General features: G+C 45.4%; 2 protein-coding genes across 2 annotated transcripts in view; one reads left to right on the top strand and one right to left on the bottom strand.

The window, feature by feature from the left end:
- The window catches only part of LOC135371108 (protein ABHD15-like), a 121956-nt gene that overhangs the window by 25695 nt on the left and 75235 nt on the right, over positions 1–21026 (top strand). The gene's annotated exons all lie outside the window — the stretch shown is intronic.
- LOC135371104 (SEC14-like protein 2) lies at positions 557–15352 on the bottom strand. Its single transcript, XM_064605113.1, has 12 exons — positions 15121–15352; positions 7596–7668; positions 6423–6466; positions 6303–6365; positions 5705–5798; positions 5507–5601; positions 5126–5204; positions 3850–3930; positions 3494–3580; positions 3290–3396; positions 2210–2549; positions 557–1060 (listed from the first exon to the last, which is right to left on the bottom strand). The coding sequence occupies exons 1-12, from the start codon at positions 15172–15174 to the stop codon at positions 966–968; spliced, it is 1212 nt and encodes a 403-aa protein (XP_064461183.1). The 5' UTR covers positions 15175–15352; the 3' UTR covers positions 557–965.

Genomic DNA, 21026 nt, shown 5'->3' with positions numbered 1-21026 from the left:
TGGAAGCTTTCGCTTAACTTGAACCTGTACGTCAGGTTATCAGTTGTCCATCGCCAGACTGCAGTTGAAAAACGGCGCTGCTGTAAAGACCCTGTAGCATCGGGACTAGGCCTACGGATAATCTATCTTGTGCATGGGAGTTCCCAGGATTTTTTCCAGGGGGGGGGGGGCAAGCGTGCAGACCCCCCTCCCCCGATCCACGTTTTTCTGGAGATGTACGTTGCGAACTCTGCGGGTGTTCAGATGTCCTATTATGACATCTGAGAATAATCATTACGACCTATGCCTAAAGAGCGCACTATTTTCACAAGCGACCTTTGAGCTCCAGGGGAGAGCTTTGGCCCCCTCTCGGTACGCCCATGATTTTGTGTACAGGGAGAAGGCTGCTGGAAACAATGTGAAGCGTACGAAAAACGAGGACATCCCTCAAGACAATGAAGTTGCTAGTATTGTTCGGTCCCGAGCCACTCTGGGACTTTACACGAAGAGCAGAACCTGTGTCCACAGGGCCAATCAAGTCTTTGCCATTGAGACCACTATACATGTAACAACCACGTGGGAGTAAATATCTTTATTGAAGTGTTGGACAAACAAATGATGATGACGATGTTGGCGCATGTATACTAATGACGGAGAGTTAGTAGGTTATGATGGTAGACGTCCCATCTGAAAGCGGGAACTTGCGCTTGGTGGACTCACGGCGCAAGTGTTACACAGAGGAGACGACGGTGAACGTGCGGTGGTGCCTGTCAAGCTTGCCTGTACGCATACACATGTTCGAAGTTGCAATTCTGTCAGAAATGTGCGTCCATTTTCTGGCGCATAGAAAAACCTTCTGCGGTGTATTCTGCGCCTTTTGACGGAGTGTATTTTTCTATGCACATAAAATGGGCCGGCGTGTACAACGTATGACTGCAAACAGCCTCTGTTCATTTTTCACAAAGAAATTGAAGATGCATTTTAGTTCACGCTACGCACTCTGTCGGGGGTGTCACACGTACACTGTAGCTCACTTTCTTCTGCGTAAACCAGCTGAAGGAGTTGTCAAACTTCAGTACATCTGGAATAGAGTAAAACAGCGTGTCAGTTACGCTGAAAGATGTAACCCTTGTATACATTTTATCTAACGATGCCTACATCTCATGACCCTTGAGGACCTTCTTGAGTGATAGCACGCGCGACTAGCAGCCTTATCCACAGTCTGGGTATCACTGCTTGGAAAGATACTTCTTATCACCCATCGTAAGGGTTTTTTTTAGGTCATCGTACTGCTATAACCGCATTGCATTTCAAAGGGTGAAGAACGGCTTTCAACTCGAGGCATGAAATCTTCCAGCTGGACCTTCCTTATCCGCACCCGTGGATACCACGTCAGACTACAGCACTGACAAACTACTGCGAATAAGGTCATTAGCCATCAGCATAATTTTCTTCCTGCCTTATCTCTAACAGAGTATGGTGCAACTGCAGAGAGCTCAGCATTGTTTAACACGTAGTGTTGTCCAGAATTCACTGCCAACGCTTCAATGCGCTGCATAGCGCACTAAATATGGACATAACGTAACATAGATGGGACGACGCTGAACTGAATTATGTTACGGCAATTCTCGTTGAAACAGGTTGCGTTGTCGCTTCCCACATAGTTTCATGTTTATTCTGCAGAAGCTTCCAACTCTTGTCCCAACTTGGGCACGTGCCACGGCTGCTTTATTTCCGTGACAGTTTGTTCTCCAGGAGGAACATCAAGCCAGTTAGAGGCCATGTTACCTTAACCCGTTACCGTTAACCTCTTTAGTTGAGAGTAAACCGCCCTCCCGTCTGTGTTAGTTTCTGTCCACGCTTCAGTGGGTTGACACAACTATGTCTCAAGTCTACTTTTGTACCTCGTATCGAACCCTTTCCAAATCTCATCTCTTTTGCTCGATCAACACAGCCTTCTTAGCGCGTCAACAACAACAACTTTATTTTATGATTATGATTGGGGAGTTTCATCGTCTTGACGAGTCTTCTTACGCTGACCCTATATGCTTTCCTCGTGGCTAGCCCTTACCACCCAAAGTTTGTTTCGGTATCACTGATGTTCACCTACACGTGTAGGTCGTAGCGTCACAGCTTGTTACCATCAAGTGCAGCCTATTTTCCTCACACGTTTGGACGTTACTAGCAAGGTTACCATTGCGTATATCTGTAGTTGTGGGGCGCTACTTACATACTCCTGGCTGGGAGCAAGTCAGCGCGCCTGTCTCAGGTGCACCGCGGCAGATCACCCGTGAGGGCTTCAGGAGCTCCTTGAGTGAATCTCCAGGGAGAGTACCGCCGTGGTAGTAGACTCCAAACCCAACATCCTTATCTTGCTCGCTTTGGAACTCCCAAGAGAGAAGAGATCCAGACTGGGAGACCTCGACGGGAACTTCGAGCGAGCTCTGCCTGTCCACGATGCACATGCGTGAACCGGAGTCGTTGCTGCTGTCGTCACTGTCCCCTTCGCTCCCTTCCTGAGGTCTGGACGTCCTGTAGTAGAAGCTGGGGACTTCGTAGCCTCCGAGTACCTGCGGAAGGCGAGATAAAGATTTGGACGGGCGTGCTCAGTCGTTTAAGATTAAGGGCGCGTAACTAGAGGTAACGGTTCACTGCGTAAGAGGGTTCTCGGCAGTGCGATGGAGGAGGGCACCCGTACGCAAGGTGCTTACAGAAACCTAAGGAAATTGCTTTCCTTTATTAAAGTCAATTGTTTATAGGGCCCACCAACGTCGGCAGCATTGTAAGTTTGTCAGCAACAGTTACGGATATAGAAGGGAAGGGAAGGAAGAAGTTAGAATGGCACAGTAATTAGTGCAAGCGCCTGAAGAACAGTGTGGAAAGACGGTCCAATAAGGCCACCGGCCGGCCTCGGTAGCTTAAGATCACGGATTAAAACCGGGTCGAGGATGGTAGCAACGTGGGGGAGGTAAACATTGCTTCCAGCACAGTGTGACGTCAGATTTCCGGCGGACGTCAAAAGAGCCCCAGGTATTCGAAATTATTCGCACTCCTACCCTGCGGCGCGTGCAGCATGTCGCTATACTATAGACAGACAAACCGTACGTGTAACATCACGACACCATTATTAATAAGGCCACCGCATTTGGCAGAGATGCAAGCGGATGTTTTAAAATCCGTATACAACTTGACGGAAGAGTCGTTGAAGATCACTATGTATGAACATGATTTTTTTTTTTTCAAAACTGAGCAACATCAATAAGAATATGTCGCTAGCTGCTCACAACTGAAGTCACGAAAGACAACTTACGACGGAAGGACATCTTGGATTGCCATCCGGGTCCGTCCTCGTTCCTCCCCAGTGAGCTGGAAGAACATCAGCTCCAACCATGTCTAATAGAATCTCTTTCCATCCATCTGAAACACGGGTGTTTAACATAATTGCGCGAATATGACGTCAAACGAAGGTAATCGTATTTGACGATGTCTTTTAGTACATGCTTACGGCGCTTACCTCTGCCGAAGATGCGTACTTTCTTCGCGGTATTTTCACAGATGAAAGGACGAATGATCTTCCAGAACATCGGGAATATTCGGGGAGCTGCGCAGAAAACGTGAACAAATGAACTCCAACTCTACAAATAACCCGTCCGGGCCGTACTCTAACCGTCCCGTGAGATCATATTCCAGATAAGGCCACAGTGTGCCAAAGTATGGTGCAAAGTGAAGGAACTGGCTACAGTATACCAGTACTAATAAAATAATACGGTGATGTTAAAGAGGAAACAGTGAACAAAGTAAAAGTCGATACGCAAGAATACCTTGCGGGCAATGATCGGCTTACCTACACACAAGAACAGCTGTACTCACCGTTCACAACGTACGCTGCCTTGAGCCTTTCAGGATAGTTGTTCTCGAAAAGAGACATCAAATCCGTTATGAAATCGAGCACTGAAAGACAGATTGAAAGGAACGAAACATTTTCCTAAAAGTAAAGTAAATAGCAATTAAAGTAAATAGCAATTAAAGTAAATAGCAATTAAAGTAAATAGCAATTAAAGTAAATAGCATTTAAAGTAAATAGCATTTAAAGTAAATAGCATTTAAAGTAAATAGCATTTAAAGTAAAACGCAATTAAAGTAAAAGTCGTGGTCTTTCGTTGCAGGAGTCTACAGTCGCCGCCGCTACACCTAACCGCTACCTCTACAGCGTTCAAATAGGCATATACTAATTGCTCAAACCTTAGACATTCAGCGTACCATATGTTTATCATTTCCACTACACAACTATTGATACTTCAATTCAGTTTGTGACTTTTTGCGAGCCTACTCTCTTAAAAAAAAGGATATACTTTAACTCCTTTCCTTGCCACATATATAACTCCCTTTTGGAGAGTAATATTACTCTCCAGTTAATGAGAAAGGTGTTATAATACTCCCTTTTTGAGAGTAATTGTACCCTCCAAAAGGGTGTTACATATGTGGCAAAAAAAAAAAAAAGGAATTAAAGTACACCCTTTTTTAAGAGTTTAGCGGACTGCACGGATATACATTGCCGATGTTGTTTGTGCAAATAAAAAGATAATAAAATGTCCTTAAAGTAGACATTTCGAGAGATTAATATGTTGCAGATAACGTGTTACCAACTCCAGAGATTCGTGGCATCAAACAAAAACCCACGATACACTGGAAAGGCAAGACAAACCATCAATATCATTTCTGATCACGTAGCTGCAATGCGTTGGCGTGCACCGCTTTTCACAAAATTGTGCAGACTGCCTGCTGTGCATCGTAATAAACAAGATGACAAACGCAAGTGCATTTCAACGGAACAACGCATATATTTCACAACGTAAGTGTTTGTTCTTTCTGGCTTAAGCGTTGTGTCTGCCCTTCCAAGTTTCATTGCCTCAGCTCCTAGTATGTAATAGAAACTCGCCTCACGTTCAAGAGAACCATCACTCTAAATCTCAATGAAAAACAGTACGGTTGCAGCCCACTTTCATCCGGCCGTTCTAGATACCGGACGGATACCCTGGCGTTTACGCGCCGACCCGCACATTTAAAAGTGTTATTGAACCATAGAGCGTACAATATGTTACGTATAATATTGATCCCCCTCGGCAAACGACGTAACACTCCTGACCTGCTTTAGATGCGATGCTCCTGAGGCTGAAGCCGTCAAAGTCGAACACAAATATCTGAGTCTCGATCGTTCGTCCCAGCTGAAAAGATTAAAAAAGAAGAAGAAAGCGTGCACGGGATTAAGAAAATGGGAACTCCTTATACAAAGCGCGAATGTAACACTTTAAAAGAAGGAGTGCATTCATAGATTAAGCTACTAAAGCGTGAAGTCAGCCACATGTGAAGTAACGTGGTCAAGTAATTGCAGCGTGCAAAGTAAGGTGTAGTAAACGACATGTAAAATGCGTAAAAAAACTCGCGGAGTTTCCATGTGTACTCGCATGCTTGCTTTATATGTGGACACTGAGTTTCGTTTTCTACTATATACACGTATGAAAGGTACCAGCTTAGATTGCTTCTTCATGTAGGTCTCACCAACTTCAAACGATCGGATGACGTGCTTCATCATTTCCCCTCTGGTAACACTCATGAGAATTCCTGGGAGAAAGAGAGAAAGACACAGCTGCGTTCATTTATCGTGGCTGGCATAACACCGCTAACTCGGGGCGATATTTCTCCCACATGGGGCATATTGCTGTACCTTTAAGGTCACTAATTCCGAAGGGTATGATCCACACGGGACACCCGTCGCGGTCGGGGCCAATCAGTCCTCCGGGGTAATACTTGCGGAGAACCTACGAAAGACAGACGGCCAGTTGCATACAGCTCCGACGCCACTAATGGTTACGTTCGGTAGTGGTAACGATATGTCGAATATAGCTAGCCGAAATGTATTTTGGAGAGAAGCAATGTATCACAGCGCAGAACATTGACGCTGTACGTAAGAACATCTCGCCAAAGCGTGCACTGTCCTTGCGCGGTAACAGTGAAACTTTGCTATGCTCTGTGTTCAGCGGTAGTTTCCCCATATTCAAATCCAGCATAGCACTGCCTTCACTGAAGTAATGTTAGCAGTGGTAAACAATACGCGGATACAAGCGAGCTTTAGCAGATCGAAAGACGCTACTGACATCACATCCCTGAGTTTGGATTTGACACGTTCCACTACCGTATCTCTCCCCGTGCTCAAGATTTGCTGAAGTCCACGTTCTAACGCAGTAAGCAACCGTAAGCTTGCCACTGAGTAAGGAGTAGAAGTTCAGGAGGTTTTCTCGGAATCTAATACATCAATAACGTACCAGAGGTGACTCCGGGCCATCCAGTATGTTGTCGGTGTCGTAGTGCTCCCTCCAAACGATGTGCTACGTTGTAAACAAACTTTCCATCTAGGGTTCCTCTTAAAGCTGTTGTCTACTCACCTCTCGAATCATTTGTTCTGCTTTGCCCGCGTTGAAATCTCTCGCTGAAACGGGAATATCAGATTTCGTGAATTCGGAACACATATCTCTCGCGTATACGCCAGCGCAGAATGTTACTTCTTTCTCTTCTTTGTTTTTGTTGTCTTGTATATCACGCTGTAGGTGTGACTGCATTCCCATTTAATGCATGCTGTTGAGGTATGTGAATTAGCGTACGAATCAACCTTGAATCCCGTCTAGTTACTTCAGAAGAAAAAAGCGTTTAGGATTGGAGTTTGGAGTTTGGAGTTTTCTGGCGCAAGGAAAGCGTTTAGGATTATACTATTCCTCCTTCTGGGAGAATCAGTCACATCTGCCATTAATTTGTGTGCGTGTGTGACAAACAGATAGTTAACTAGGTACCGAATTGTATGGCTTATGCATAAGCTGGTTTATGGCTGCACCCCTACTGTGAAAGTAGATGTTACCCACACCAGACCTTACATGATCAGATAATCTGCAGCTATGTCTCCCGCGCGTTAATATGAGTACTTTGGTGCCAAGGTATGGAACTGCATGTCAATCGAAGCAATTACTCTGTATCTAACACATTGAAAAATACTGTACAAATGAATTTTGAATAGACTGATTGTGTTTGACTTGCATTATGTGAACTTCGTGTGACCTTTGAGTTTTGGCATGACTAGTCGCTTAGCAACGAAGCGTCGAAATTAGCAACTTGACTCGTGTACATTTTGTGTACAATGTTGTGTTAAGACTTATCCTATAGCAACATCTCACTTGGTTTCACCTTATAATTTCAATGAAACACGCACTGTATTGTAATGGGAATTGATGTTCTGAGGCTGGAACACATAGAAAAGACAAACATACAAAGCCTCAAGTGCCTAAGAAATTAATGGTGAAAGAAAAAAAGTCACTCAAAAGGTTAGCCAGAAAGGTCAAATGACGCACCCTTGGAAATCACTGGAGAGGCGTGTTAGCTTAGCTCAATTGGTAAGAGCCCTGGACCGGTAATCCAGAAGATGTGGGTTCGTGTTCTACAGCTGGCTAACCTTTTCAGTGACTTCCTTCTTTCGTCATGAATTGGTATTAGAAACCAAGCATATTTTATCCTTATCGGTGACATTTCAGCTCTGATATAAGCATAAACCCCTCAGAATGTTTTTGCACCTCTTAGCCATCGTAGCAAGTAGTAGTCGTCGTCTCGCTCTTCATTCAGCAGGTCCCCAATAGCTTTGCGAAACTGAAAATAAAGAGAACACGATAGTAACGTACGTTTGAGGTACATATGTGTGCATTCGTCCCTTTCATGTTTTTCTACGATAAGAATTACTTTCTCGAAACGACTTTGTGCAACAAGTACGGCTCGCATTTTCTCCTATGGAAAAAAACAAACACAAAAGAAAAAAAAACTGTAGGAGCTGTGAAAGGCGCAAGTACCACGTCCTACACTTTCAATTTTTCGGCGAAATGTTCCCTCCCAAAATGTTCCACATATTCCACGGTACTGTATGCGCATAGACACTACACGTACAGCTCCCGTCAACCTTAATAATAACAACACTGGAGAAAAATATGGTCTCGTTCCCGAGCGCGATTACAGCAACCCTTGGGCCCATGAGAAAATCTTAGTTAAACAAAAATATTCTGTTAGTTTAACGCAAGGACATTGTTAACATAACATTCCCCCGGTGCCCATAGGGTAGCGATTATCGCGCTTGGAAATGAGGCCAAAATTTTTCCCCAGTGTTATTATTAAGGTTGACGGGAGCTGTACAATTCTTCGTGCGATTATGCGCGAAATTTGCACCCAAGTTGTCGCTGGGCGAGATTCATGCCAATGTGCCATGGTCATTCATGTCCATGTGTGCGATCGCATACGTCGAGATTATATGCAGATATGGTAGCGCGCTATAGCGATCGTAACGCATGCGCCCTGGATGTGAATGGAATTATTCTGTTCAATACGGCAATGCTTCGTCGATACGCCGGCAGACTGATCTTAACGCGATTTATGTTACTTTGCGACAGAATATTATCTGTAGGAAAGACAAAGGAACATTGAGCCCGTTATCATCAAACATGCCTTTCGGGTTGATGGAGGGGGTGCACCAAAGAATAACACTTGCGCCATCAAACTGTGCCACCGCCACGGTTGTTCGGCCTTGCGTGCGCGAATTCGCCGGCGGCGGATTGGTGACCCAGCTCGGCCGTGTTGTCGTCAGCCGACCTTACAGTGGTGCAGTGACGCAACCCCTCGTGGCCGCCTACTTCCGGCCTCCCCGTAGGTGAAAGTGGATCTGCGGTCCTTGCCCCGCGGATGCCGGCGTATTTCTCCGCTGTGTTGTTTTGCTTAGCTTGTACGTAGAAGTCATTAGGAGCGCCCTTAATGGGTCTTCCTCGAGGAATCTGCATCACTCCGCTGGTGACGGGAAGTATACAGGCGAAAAGAAGAGATGTTCGGAAGAAACACCACCGCGGTGTTGGCTTTATATGCCTTTTGCGAGCGATGTGTGAAACAAGAATGCGTGGAAGATGACCTGGAGGGTGTAGGGGTGACGGAGCGAACGGTGACACCTTTCGCGGTTGGTGATAATGGTTGGACCAGGGGGCTTAATCGCTTCATCGTCGTTACGGTCGTTACAGGCTAACGAGTGGCGGGAAATTCAAAAAGGTGGGCACGTGATAAAACACGTGCACGGCGCTCTTCGCGCGATACGTGTAGACCGTGGTACACGTCACGCGCAATGTGTCACGTGCCCACCATTTTGAATCTCCCGCCACTCGTTAGCTAGTAACGACCGTAACGACGGTGAAGCGATTAAGCCCCCAGGAACAGGAGAGGCCATGCCCGGAAAGTTATACGCCGGCGGAGTGCGTTTTAGACAGGGAGATACCGGGCAGATTACAAGAGCTCAGACGATGCTTACATGTGAAGACGATGCAGCTGAATATAGAACCACTGTTCTTTTAAGGTAGTCAATTTCTTGAATTCCATTAGCGCCGCGAAGCAACTGTGGCTATGACCGGTGTACAGACGTGGACAGATAGACAGACGTTGACAGAGGGGGGATATGTTTATTACGAACCAATGAGCTTCAACAGGGATGTACGTTGCGCGATTGATTTTCTGTAAAGCAAACAACTTTATTTTGTGATTACGATTGGGGAGGTTCATCGCCAGGGGTAAATCCGTAAATTCTGTAAATTCGTTGCTTATCTGCTTTCACGCATGATCTTCGCCCGAAAAATAAAATGCATCTGTGTTCCTTTTCGTTTTTTTTTTTTTTTTTGCAAAAATTTAAACCGGAACTAGAATATTCCGAAGTATGGCGTTGGCTTGTTCGATCCATGCTCATTACGTCCCAATCACTCATGATCAATCAGAAGACGCACAGGGCCCGTCGACGTCGATGACCAAGATCAATCAAGATTAAATCACTGTGATCCGTTATTCCTCTGGATTAGCAGACCCCTTAGGGACGTACAGGACGCACGCGAGCACGAAATGGAGCACTGGCAGAAAGCAGTCAGGACGCAAACAATGCGATAAGAAGGCGCAGAAGGGCGCTTGAAACAACAGTGACGGGTGATCAACCCCCTATGACCCAACACGTGGGCTAAACAATAGCGTCTCAATATTGACTGTTGCGGTTGGAGTGTCCGATAAAGCAATCAATGCACTGAACAGGATGCAGAGTACAAGGTAGATATCCACCACACATAGGCGGTGAGTTTCCAATCTACCGGAGGATGCTGCAGGGGCACAACGCAAAGTGCAAAAGTTTCAGGTTACGGGGTACTCCTTACCCCCCTCTCTCCCTCCCCAATCTATGCGCAGAAGTCGGGCAGGTTGTCTAGGATTCCGTGTCAAGAGGAAAATTTAGGTTTTCAGGTTGTCGGATATCCCTCGAAACGTTCATTATGAGTGTCGTCTGGGTGAGTTCTACTGAGAAGGCCTGAACCCCCATCCTCCTCCCCCGGGAAAGTTCCGGCGTGGGGATTCAGGCCCCCACGCAGTCTGCATCTAAGGTTACATATGCAGCAGTTCAGAGCTGCATAACAGGTGTCCAGGTTCAGTATGTACAAGATTCTTGGGCGTGGTCACAATCCTGCAGACAAGCGCTGGGCTCTGACTTTTCTAACAGCCACAGGCCTAGTGGACGAACTCCAAGATTTTAAGGCCTGTGCCCCGCTACATTCACGTATGTCTCGTGCTAACTCGTCAAATCATATCAAACCACGTGAACTGGAGTAGGATCCAGCAGTGTAAGAGGCAGTGAACGGCAACTGCTGTCCGACAGATCATGGCTCGGCCGTTGATGAGGCTTAAATGTTGTGTTTGCCCGAGTTGTTCAATCAGTCACTGCAACTGACGTTTTATTCATCATATAAGCGTCGTCGTTCCGGCTTTGGTATCGTGTTGACCTTTCTTACTGCATCCGAAATTTCTAGGTAAGAGACTAGGTAAGAGACCTGGAAATGCAATCGCATTGCGATGCGAAGATATGCGAAGCCTTGGAACGAAATTCGTTGCGACGGTGGCCGTGGGGGAAGTCGTCCCTCGCGTTTTGCCTTCGTTTTCTCACGACTTCCGCTGCCTCCTGGACAAGCCTTCCATTAGACGTTCACCCGTCAGATCGAGGACGGAGTGCACAACAAAAACTGAACCGAAACCTGTGGCAGCTTCCGGTGCAGATAATGGAGACGACGTTGATCGTTTGTTAAGGTAGGGCATTTGGTGCTCTCCTTCGGTTATGTCTTGTAGTAACTGAAGGCCTTTTGCCGTCGTTATCCCCGATCCTGCAATCGGTCTAAGCGGTTAAGTATTCAGTCATTGGCAAGCGCCCTGGAGCGACTAGTAAATGATCGCAAATGAGTCAAGAAAAAATATATAAAAAAAAACAAGAAGATAAAGAAAGAACGAAGGAACGGGAAAAGACAGATTTCTCATCGTTCGACGAAAGACTCGACGTGTCAATGGTTGTCATGGCTTCGGTATAGCGAATGAAGAGTATCGCGTTCTAATCGCGGCGAAGTATCTTTGATCTAATGTCTTGTTCAGTGTATTGTAAGGGTTCATTGATTATGATTAATTAATTGCATTACTTTTAACACGAAGATTATGTTGACGTGGCACCAAGTGCTAGTCTCATTTACTGTAGAAGCATACGCGAGGGCTCCAGCTTTAAGGCCTTGGCTTTAGAGGGCTTGACTACCGTGCATGTCCGTCGGTGGATTTATAGGGCCACGTGAGCTGCCACGTGCAAGCATCACGTGATCTCCAGACCGTGCTTTGGGTACGCCGAGGATGTGCAACTACCACAGCAACAATAATAAACGATTTCAAGAGACATTAAAATGCTTTCAGTAAAAATTTAATAGCGTATTAAAAAAAGGTTTCGCCAAAGACTATATAAAACGATATGCGACATAGAAACAAAAATAACTAACACCCTAATCTCAGACACTACACTGGAAACAAGTTTCGCAGCATGTTTGCCAGGTTATTGTTATAGTGAATATGTTTCCATCCTCTGAGTCGCTGGTATCATTTCAAAAAGTTTCGATCGCTTCATATGTAGTTATTACTACACGATATTGTCATTCACTTACAGTAATGTTGGGATGCCGCAGATAAGGAAAAAAAAAGCAGATAAGCTCGGGGGACGCATAAGACATGGTGTTGAATAAAGGATTGTCGATCCCGTTCCTTTCCCTCTTTTTTTTTTCTTTTTTAATAAACACATATCCCCCTCATTCCACCATAACATTCCGAACATTGCTTGCTCGCCAGTGGAACATCTTCTGCTAGCAAGAGCCAACAGCATTCCATTTACCCACTCCACCGTGCCCTGCGTAAAAATTCGTGTCTTTTTTTCCCCTATACGAACTTTGAAGGACCTTGCCTTGCCCTTATGCGCTATTAGAGGAAATTGTTTGCACCTTGCTTCGCATATCAAACAGGTTCTCTCCAAAGGTTATGGACCTCACTCAGTGAGAATAGTGGTGGCCGTGGCGGTCGATTTTAATCGACTTCCATGACATGACTAATCAAGATTGAACTTCTGTCGGCGATATCTTGAGGCGAACCTCAAGGGCGACTCGTTTTGAGGCGACTGGCGGCAATGGACACTCGCGTTTTCCTGCTTAGCAGTTGGAAAAGAGTTATACTGACGTCGGTATAGTCTTACGTCAGCGTGGAAGGGATTTGGTAGAGGAAAGGTCGTTCACAGAAATTTAAGTACATGGCACGAATTATGAGGTAATATGAAGAACATCGGTATAATTATTGGTCTATTTTTCCTAACACAAGATTGCACGGAAAGCGGAAGGGCATAGGGCTCAACGTTGCTGCTTCAGCTTGCCCAGCGACTGAACTAAAGGGCTCCGCAAAGTCTCGCTACGCTTTGTTCTTAAACTGGAAATCTAAGAGCTGACGCTGTAATGATAAAATTCCAAGAGGATGACATGCTGTTGTATAGAAGGAGTCATGAAGTAGAGCCCTCTAAAACTTGTTTAGGACGTGTTCATGCAGGTGCACGTAAGAGACGCGTGAGCTTACGAATAATGAGTGACCGGCACACAAAACACTGCCGAGAGAAAGGCGTAGCTTGGTCTGAATTCTTCGGGTCAGACCTCCTTTCTTCCGATTCAGTGAGCCGAATCATTTCTGGTAAACGGTAGGTTAAGCCGAAACGTTTTGAGGAATTTTCCAACCTTCGAAATGAAAGTGCACTGAATGAGAAAAGGAACTCGTAGACTTTTGCTCGCGGCCGGACGATGGGTGCACGCAAGAAACCGCACGAATTCAGTGTTAGTCTTAAAATTGTATTCAAAAATAAACTATTTTTCCCCCGTGAGCAAAAAAGCTTGTTGTCAACAGATGTGATTTTTTTCAACACAACACTAGATTTTTGTTTACCCCGCGACTGTAGATAGCAATTGGCGTCACATTTTCTCCCTGCAGATTGAAATAAAGGAGCATAGTTTGAAGTGATTGCAGCGACAGTTTTTCTGAATTTGATACGGGCCCACAAATCTAAACGACAAAGAAGAGGAGAGAGAGAGAGCGCTAAGTTCATGTACTTTGTTACTTTCAAATCCGTGTACAACGAAATATCAAGATCGTAAGCTCTGTGCGGGCTAAAGTTGGGGCGCGGATCTTATCATTCACATCACAGAAACAGAATTGACGAATTGCTTTATCAACGAGGAAGTCACAAATGCGATGAAGGGCTTCGTCGTGACCCCACACCCCTATTGTAAAAAAATAAAGTCGCCCCCTTTTTGTTTAATCGCAAGTTCCGCAAATATGTCAGGGAGGTGCCGACGGTACATGGCAAATATTATAGCACACAATTGACATCCTTTGCACGGGTGGAACTCTTATATGTTGATTGATTGATTGATTATGTGTTTAATGGCACAAAGGCAACAAAGGCCATAGAGCGCCAAAACTATGGTGAGTGTGTCGGAGATGATTATGGGAAAGATGATGTGAGAGAGAGTGTGGTAGTTAAAACCTATCTACAGGTATGAGCGATGATTGATTGACCAGGATAAGAGAGAGGGGGATGACGATAGCAAGCGAGCATGGCAGTTAAAAGCTATCTACAAGTGTGACAATGAGATATTTACATGAGGAGTTCGGTGATAATGGATAAAAGCGGAGCAATGCTTATCATCTACATCTGACTAAGAAACCCACACGTGGTCAAAAATTTGATTACGTTATCAAACGGCACAAGAGGGGTGTCACCCAGTAGAAGGGCTGGGTGGAGTGGGACATGGTATCTGTAGAATGCTGTGAAATACTGTTGGCGTTGGTGTTCGAAGTGAGGGCAGGATGCCAGTACGTGCAAGACAGTCAAGCTGTCACCGCAGTGCGCACAAGCTGGCGGATCCTGACCTCTGAGTAGGTGGTGATGCGTGAGCCATGTGTGTCCAATCCTCAATCTCGCGTAAAGAACTTCGGATGATCTGTTGATGTGTTCAGTCCGATGCGGGGGAGAAACGTGTGGCTGTGTGAGGTGTAGCTTGTTATTTTCTTCCATGTCCCACTCCTGCTGCCACTGTGTGCAGACAGCTCTCTTTAACACTGGCAGGATGTCTTGGTAGGGTAGTCCTAGAGCTGACTCCTCTTGTGCCAACGCTCGCCGAGCCTCACGGTCGGCTCGTTCATTCCCCGGGATCCCAGTGTGGCTGGGGACCCAGCAGAGACCCTTATATGTGCGTCTCGCCTTACTTACTGAGTGAAATCGCAATGCGAAGAATGTGCCTATTCCCCTAAAAGCAGCACCCCTGCTTAATGATGTTCCCATATATTTTTATATCTTGGAAAAATTCTATTGACCGTTGATGCTACATATCCACTGTAGGGGGGTCAGGCCTCATCAACTTGCTTTCATAGCAGCTTTTTGCCCGAGCCTCCTACCAACCCGTTGGTAAAATAAGCTATTATTATTATGATAGCATAAAACGGCTATACTTAGGAACAATCACTCGTCTATATAGATGTCATAGATATAGATATAGATGTTAGGTCAGGTTAAGAAAGAAGGATATGGACATCGGCATTTGATTGTAACAGCAAGGGCACTTGTTACATTCTCGCAGTAAAATTCCACCGTCGGTCACAATTCGTAAAATTTCTGTAAGAAAGATATCCTCGCAAAGCGAACTGGTTACCCACCTCTTGAAGTGTCTGTTCCTGCTTGACGCTGAGGCTACCTACGTGTCCACTCATGTTTCACTGTCTCCTTTCCTCGTCCGTAAAGTAATAACGGTAGCAGCGCGTATACAAGAGACGAGCACGACGTCCACTAACTACCCAGCGGCTAAGTACTGCGCGCGTTGCTCAACTGGCGCTCACTTTCGAGCCGTTCCGTTTTGTGGGGCAGCCTCCGCGTAAGCGCTGACTGGGTCGGTTTCCTGCTAACCTCCTCTCCAAACTTCCGGCGGCGAACGGCGGGAAACCTTGGATTACGCGGCGATTTGTATTTATTTAGATATCTCGATCAAGAAGGAGGGGTGATATGCATCAACGCTGGCGCATGTTTACGATGCGGTGTTGATGTTGTTGTGGGCACACTGGGTCGTGTTACGCGGGTCGTCGCTTAAGTTATTTCTACGTCAAAATCAAGTTCGCTGGGAGGGTGTATGGGTGGTTTGCAACTTCCTGTCAAAATGACGTAAGGGAAGTTGCAATGTCACGTGGATTTACGCTTCCGGTCCGAAGTTCTGCTGGAGTCTTATAGAGTAAGTGCGATTTTCAACCTAAAATAAGCTAATGTTCCGGGCGTAAATGCACTAATTCAGCGGAAAGGGGACATATAATGTATCGCATACCCTTGGATCCTGCGCCTTTGGAAAAATGTTGTCAACGTAAGCGATAATTGAACTAAGGGGTGTAGGCACTTGTCACCAAATGTCGTGCTGTGAACTTATCACGTTGAATTGTGCGTGGCTGTGATAAGATTATCAACTCATAATGTGAATAGAATATTACTAAAGCCACAGCTTCTTCCCAGACTAAAAGAAAACGATTACGTGCGTACTATCGTCAGAGTGCCGAAGATTGCAGCGTAAAATACTGCCTGCACATTTTGTTGCGCCATATCTGAAATGTTGCCTGTTATCTTTGTTATTTGAAGCGTCAAATTGACCGCATTGTAACAGAACATTTCCCGTAGCAAAAGACTGCGATTTTGAAGCGCACGCCGAACGAAACCGAAACATGCACGACGTGTCACGAAATATTATCTTTGTCGCAAGAAAAGTACGTGCGAAGTATTTGTTACAGTACCTTGCTTCTTTGGGGTGCAGGGCATTCCCAGGAAAACTCATCTTGGTTGTCTTTTAAGCCAGATGGTAGAAGTTTTGCTTTGCTCCAATTGAGCGCAATTTCGGACCGGAAGTTTGAAGACCCAGCATGCGCAGCGCCACTTCTCAACTTGAAAACCACCCATTGAGTACGGTTGTTACGTCATGGGTGTATCGCGGCTACCAATTTGTGTGACAGATAATTGTCCGCGTTGTTGGGCTGGGGAAAAAAAGTCTCTCTGTGTCAACGAATTGGACTGGCACGGGCGGTACGTCAGGTGGCATTAGATTGCAGTACGAAATTGTTTCAAGCTTCAACTTCGGCGCTTCGTGCTCTACTTTACGCGCGTTTGACTGGCACTTGAATGCTGAAGTTCGCGGGAAAGGTTTGTACACTGCCCATGTCATCATCGTTACAAAGGGTGTCTTTTTTTCTTTTTTTTCGATACAGATTTTTCATTAAAAAAACTATAAGGGCTATAGACATCCTGTTTTCACTTCTATTATCTCTGGGTCGGCGGACGTTCTTGGCCATCTGTTGCTCAACCGTCGAACGACGAATTACCTAAAAATCGTTAAATAAATTTTTAATTATACAAGGTACGAAGTTGTCTTAATGAGAACATCTGTTCCTTTCGGTCACCTGATATCGTAGCCGTTTTCAGAACAAAATTCGTTCGGTAGATCGTCCCCAAACAATTCGTGAAGGAACACCTTTTTTTTTTCTTCTTTAGTTTGTTCATTGCGCACCTTCGGAGACGCGTCTTTCCTTCATCCCCAATGTGAGAGGGTGAAGGAGCACTGCGATTATGTGTTGATGCAGATGTTGAGCAGAGTGATGATGTTCTCATTGGGACAACTTCGTAGCTTTTATAATTAAAAAGTTAATCAACGAGTTTTAGGTCCTTAGTCATTCGACGGTTAAGCAACAGATGGCCAAGAAAGTCCGCTGGCCCAGAGATGATAGAAGTGAAAACAGGATGTCTATAGCCCTATAGTTTTTTGAATGAAAAATCTGTACAAAAAAAAAAAGACACCCTGTACGCTTGTTGTTGCGAACCACGCCTGGATTTCTCAGGAGGCAGGTTGTGCATTTCGGCTGCGGTGAAAGTCCTTGCTTTCTAGCGGTCTCAGTTCTGTACACTTTTAAACATCATCGCAATTGATGTAAATGTATACGGCACAAAAGTGTTACGTGAACCTAGGTTGGGGAAATATATATGTGCAAAAATGAAAAAAAAAAAAAAAACAGGAAACAGGAGGATGCAGGAAAATCCCCAACTTCAACGACCCGTCTTGGTTTCCGTCTAATTTTCTTCTTCATTAATTGAAACTTCTCCGTTATCCTCCTAGTGTGGAAATATCCTACAATTCCCTTCCCCAACGCATTGCTCTCCACATAAACGAGACACATCGGAACCGCACATAAAAAGATACGTAGATAAAACGATACGTAGATAAAAAGATACATAAACGATACATAGATATCGTTAAAACCGTATTCGATATCGTGATATATTTAGAGCAAAATGCCTATCGTATATTCCTTTGTAGTTTCAGAGTTCCTGGGGTTCTTCGTTTTCAGGTTAAACCCGATTTTTCACGATAGTCCCCCCCCCCCCCCCATGAACAAATTTTCAATAATTCGGGTAAAACCCGATATCTACCCGAAATCCTTGCGGTCCTTCAACTTGTCGTCCTCAAGAAACCATGGGAAAAGAGCATCATAATATCAGCAAAGAGAGCTATTTGTGACAATCTATTTGTCCTCCGTTCATGATCCCCTCCTGCAGGAGTCAAAGACGAGCTTTCGTGGAGCTCGGGGAAGTGTTTGAATACCACGGTCATTCACTATTCCAGCGACAATATAAAGATTATTGGTTCTCGTCCCAGTGTCAAAGCAGTGGCTTGTTTCACGTGCCTATCGTTTCACCCGAAACTTTCTCGGTGTCATATCAGAGCTCATATAGCGCCCGATTTGTCCCCGAATTCTCGTGTGCAAATAGCACCCGATTTTTCCCTCCCGAAGTTGAAAAATCATAAAAACCCTAATTTAGTTCCTAGCTGCTTTGTGAGCGCCACATTGCTTCTTGCCGCTTGGGTGCTCGCACTTGATTTTTTTTTTTTTTTTTGTGCTTCTGCGCGAAACATTTCCTTTCCGCGAGTGCAAGTTTCAAAGCACGCCGTTCCAGCGGCATGTGACGCCTAGCGTCAACATTTGATATGCTAATCTGACGTCTATAATGCGAGAGGGTTATTCCCTTGGTTTCTCCGTCCTTCGGCGCATTTTGTCCGCGAGATAACCGAGAAAGGTTTCGTCGTTACCTTGAACTCAGTTTCGCCTTTTCCTCACTTTGTTACGGGATTAGTGAGGGCGCAAACATGTTTGTTCTGCCACATGTCCGCTGTCTTCTGCTTTGTTTCGCTGTCACATTGGCGCCGTTCCCTTTAAAGGCGCGCTAAAATTCCTCCTCGCGATAACATGCCGTTACGTTGGGAATAACTCAAAGAGAACGGGATCCATTTAGGGGATGATCGCGGTTGTCTCGCGACGTAAAGCCCGGAATTATTATTATTATTATCACCATTTAAGGGAGAATTTTTCCACTTTAGTGCCCCCTTAATCTTTGCTGTACCACTCTCTCTCTCTCTCTCTTTTGCCAACTTACTACGAGACAGTCGAGAGCAGTTTAGAATCGCCATTTCACTCTTGTTCTTTTTCAACTAGCACTAATCCAAGCAGCACAACATGTCGGCCCAATATTGGACCAATATTGGCAATACCGGCCCAACATGTCCCAATATTGGACCAATGTTGGCAATACCGGCCTAACATGTTGTCCCAATATTGGACCAATATGGGCAATACCGGCTCAATATTGGTCCAACCTTGGACCAATATTGGGTCAACATGTTGTGCTGCTTGGGAACCATCTCCCGTGGCTGGTTAGGATGGTGGCTTTTCACACCGAGGCTGGGTGATGACACGGGTTCGAATTCCCGCACCGTCTGTGCTGTCTGCGTCAGCCCAGGACGCGTACTAACCCCCAACTCCTTCCTGCTGTCCCGTCCACGTCTGTACGCCGTTCATAGTTACAGTTGTTCGCGGCGCTACACGGAATTTAAAAAAAATCATTCGACACTGAGTGCCAATATATATATATATCTATATATCTATATATATATTAGGAAAAAAAATAGCAAAAAATATATACTTCACTGGCTTTGCGCTGGGCTTTCAGTGGTGAGTTAGTTCACCCTGACGGGAGGAATCACGTGTTACGTGACCTTCTGACGCCATCCTCTCGAACGTTACCTGCCTGCGTACTGCTGATGAGGCCCAAGAAGACCGAAACAGCTGTCCAGTACCGGCGTGGCAACGTTTGAGCACTTATAAACATATATATATATATTTTTTTTTTGTCATTTATATCAGCGCATGTTGCTGTCTGAGCAGCGCATTGCAGATCAAAGCAACAACATGCGTGTATCAGATGGTCATGGCAAAGTGCAGGATGTTCCTCCACCTCAGCACATTTGGCCTACGCACTCAGTTGGAAATGTCCAATATAATACACAACAACGCAAGTTGTACCTGTGCCGTGCTACCTGCCTCGCGAGCATGACGGCACGTTTCTGTCTTTTTTTTTTTTTTAACACGAAAATATAGTTTCCGCATAGAACTCGGCACGTGAATCGTATTTTTGCGGCAATCTCGAACGTCATTATATAGCTCGGACTCTATTGCAGCAGGTAGATGCCTTAGCAGCACGAAAGCTCGTGTGCACGTTAGTTTATGCAGTATTACCTACGCGGCAGCTGTCCTGTTGTCGTCGCCCTTCATCTGAACGAAGGTTTTTTCCTGTGGTTGAGATAGCGCCGATAACGTATTGTCTGCCGCAGACCTTTTCCTCCCTGGCAATGAGATCCTTCGGATAGTGTATTGCCTTGAAAAACTTCTAGAATTCGGTAACACTTGCAAGATCAAGAAGGAGAGAGATTGTGAAAGGGAAAACAGGAAACAAATTAGAATATGCGGTGTGTCGAGTCCCGAATATTTAATGTGGTCGCAGCTCTGGGTTACAAGTAGACTCCAGCAATAATAACACTCCACCAATACACCAGTACTCCACCAATAAGTAGACTCCACCAATAATAAATGGCTACATCCTTGGGAATATATCTCTACCCGAGAAACGTCATCATCACGTTGGCAGACAAACCGAAACCGAAACAAATCGGAAGGGGAGGGCTGGGTTCCACGAATGGGAACTTGTTCGCTATTGAAAGAAAAATAGGACCTAAGGTAGCGTCCCTTTCAGGGACCATCGTAATCCTCTCAAGACCGTGGCTTTCGGGCGCGACCTTGTTCGCCCCTAGCTTCGAGCGTAGTTCAACTCTACCAAATTGGTGGCGCTGTCGAACACTATGACGTCATTTGTTTAAACACAGGGACAGGTCTATTCTACCAAAGCGGTGAAATGCGGTAACATAAGGTCATCTTTCCATCCGAATCGCAATCATTTCTGTTGTAGCTTCTCCCTATTATTTTTTTCGCCACCATCAACATCAACATCTATTGTAGCTTCTTCCTCCTTCGCCGGCCTCGGTGGCTCAGTCGGTAGCGTGCCCGCCTGCTGATCCCAAGATCGCGGGAACCACCAGCTCTATCCCTTCCGTACGCAAAGGCGCTAGCGTACGATGTACTGAAACTCTCTAATGCTGTCAAGTGCATATGCGCTCTTTAATACCGTGGGAAGTATGTATGTCCGTCCT

The sequence above is a fragment of the Ornithodoros turicata genome, chromosome 10, assembly GCF_037126465.1.
Source record: "Ornithodoros turicata isolate Travis chromosome 10, ASM3712646v1, whole genome shotgun sequence".
Classification (NCBI taxonomy): Eukaryota; Metazoa; Arthropoda; class Arachnida; order Ixodida; family Argasidae; genus Ornithodoros; species Ornithodoros turicata.
The sequence above is the reverse complement of the archived record's forward strand: the minus strand, read 5'-3'. Positions and strand labels throughout refer to the sequence as shown.

Bases quoted from the DNA above. Each gene is read 5' to 3' on its own strand.
- LOC135371104 (XM_064605113.1), bottom strand. From the start codon at position 15,174: ATGAGTGGACACGTAGGTAGCCTCAGCGTCAAGCAGGAACAGACACTT. The intron at 6,467-7,595 runs GTGCAAAAACAT...TTCCCGTTTCAG, and splicing joins CTTGCTACGATGGCTAAGAG to CGAGAGATTTCAACGCGGGC. The intron at 3,931-5,125 runs GTCAGGAGTGTT...TCTGTCTTTCAG, and splicing joins GAGCATCGCATCTAAAGCAG to TGCTCGATTTCATAACGGAT.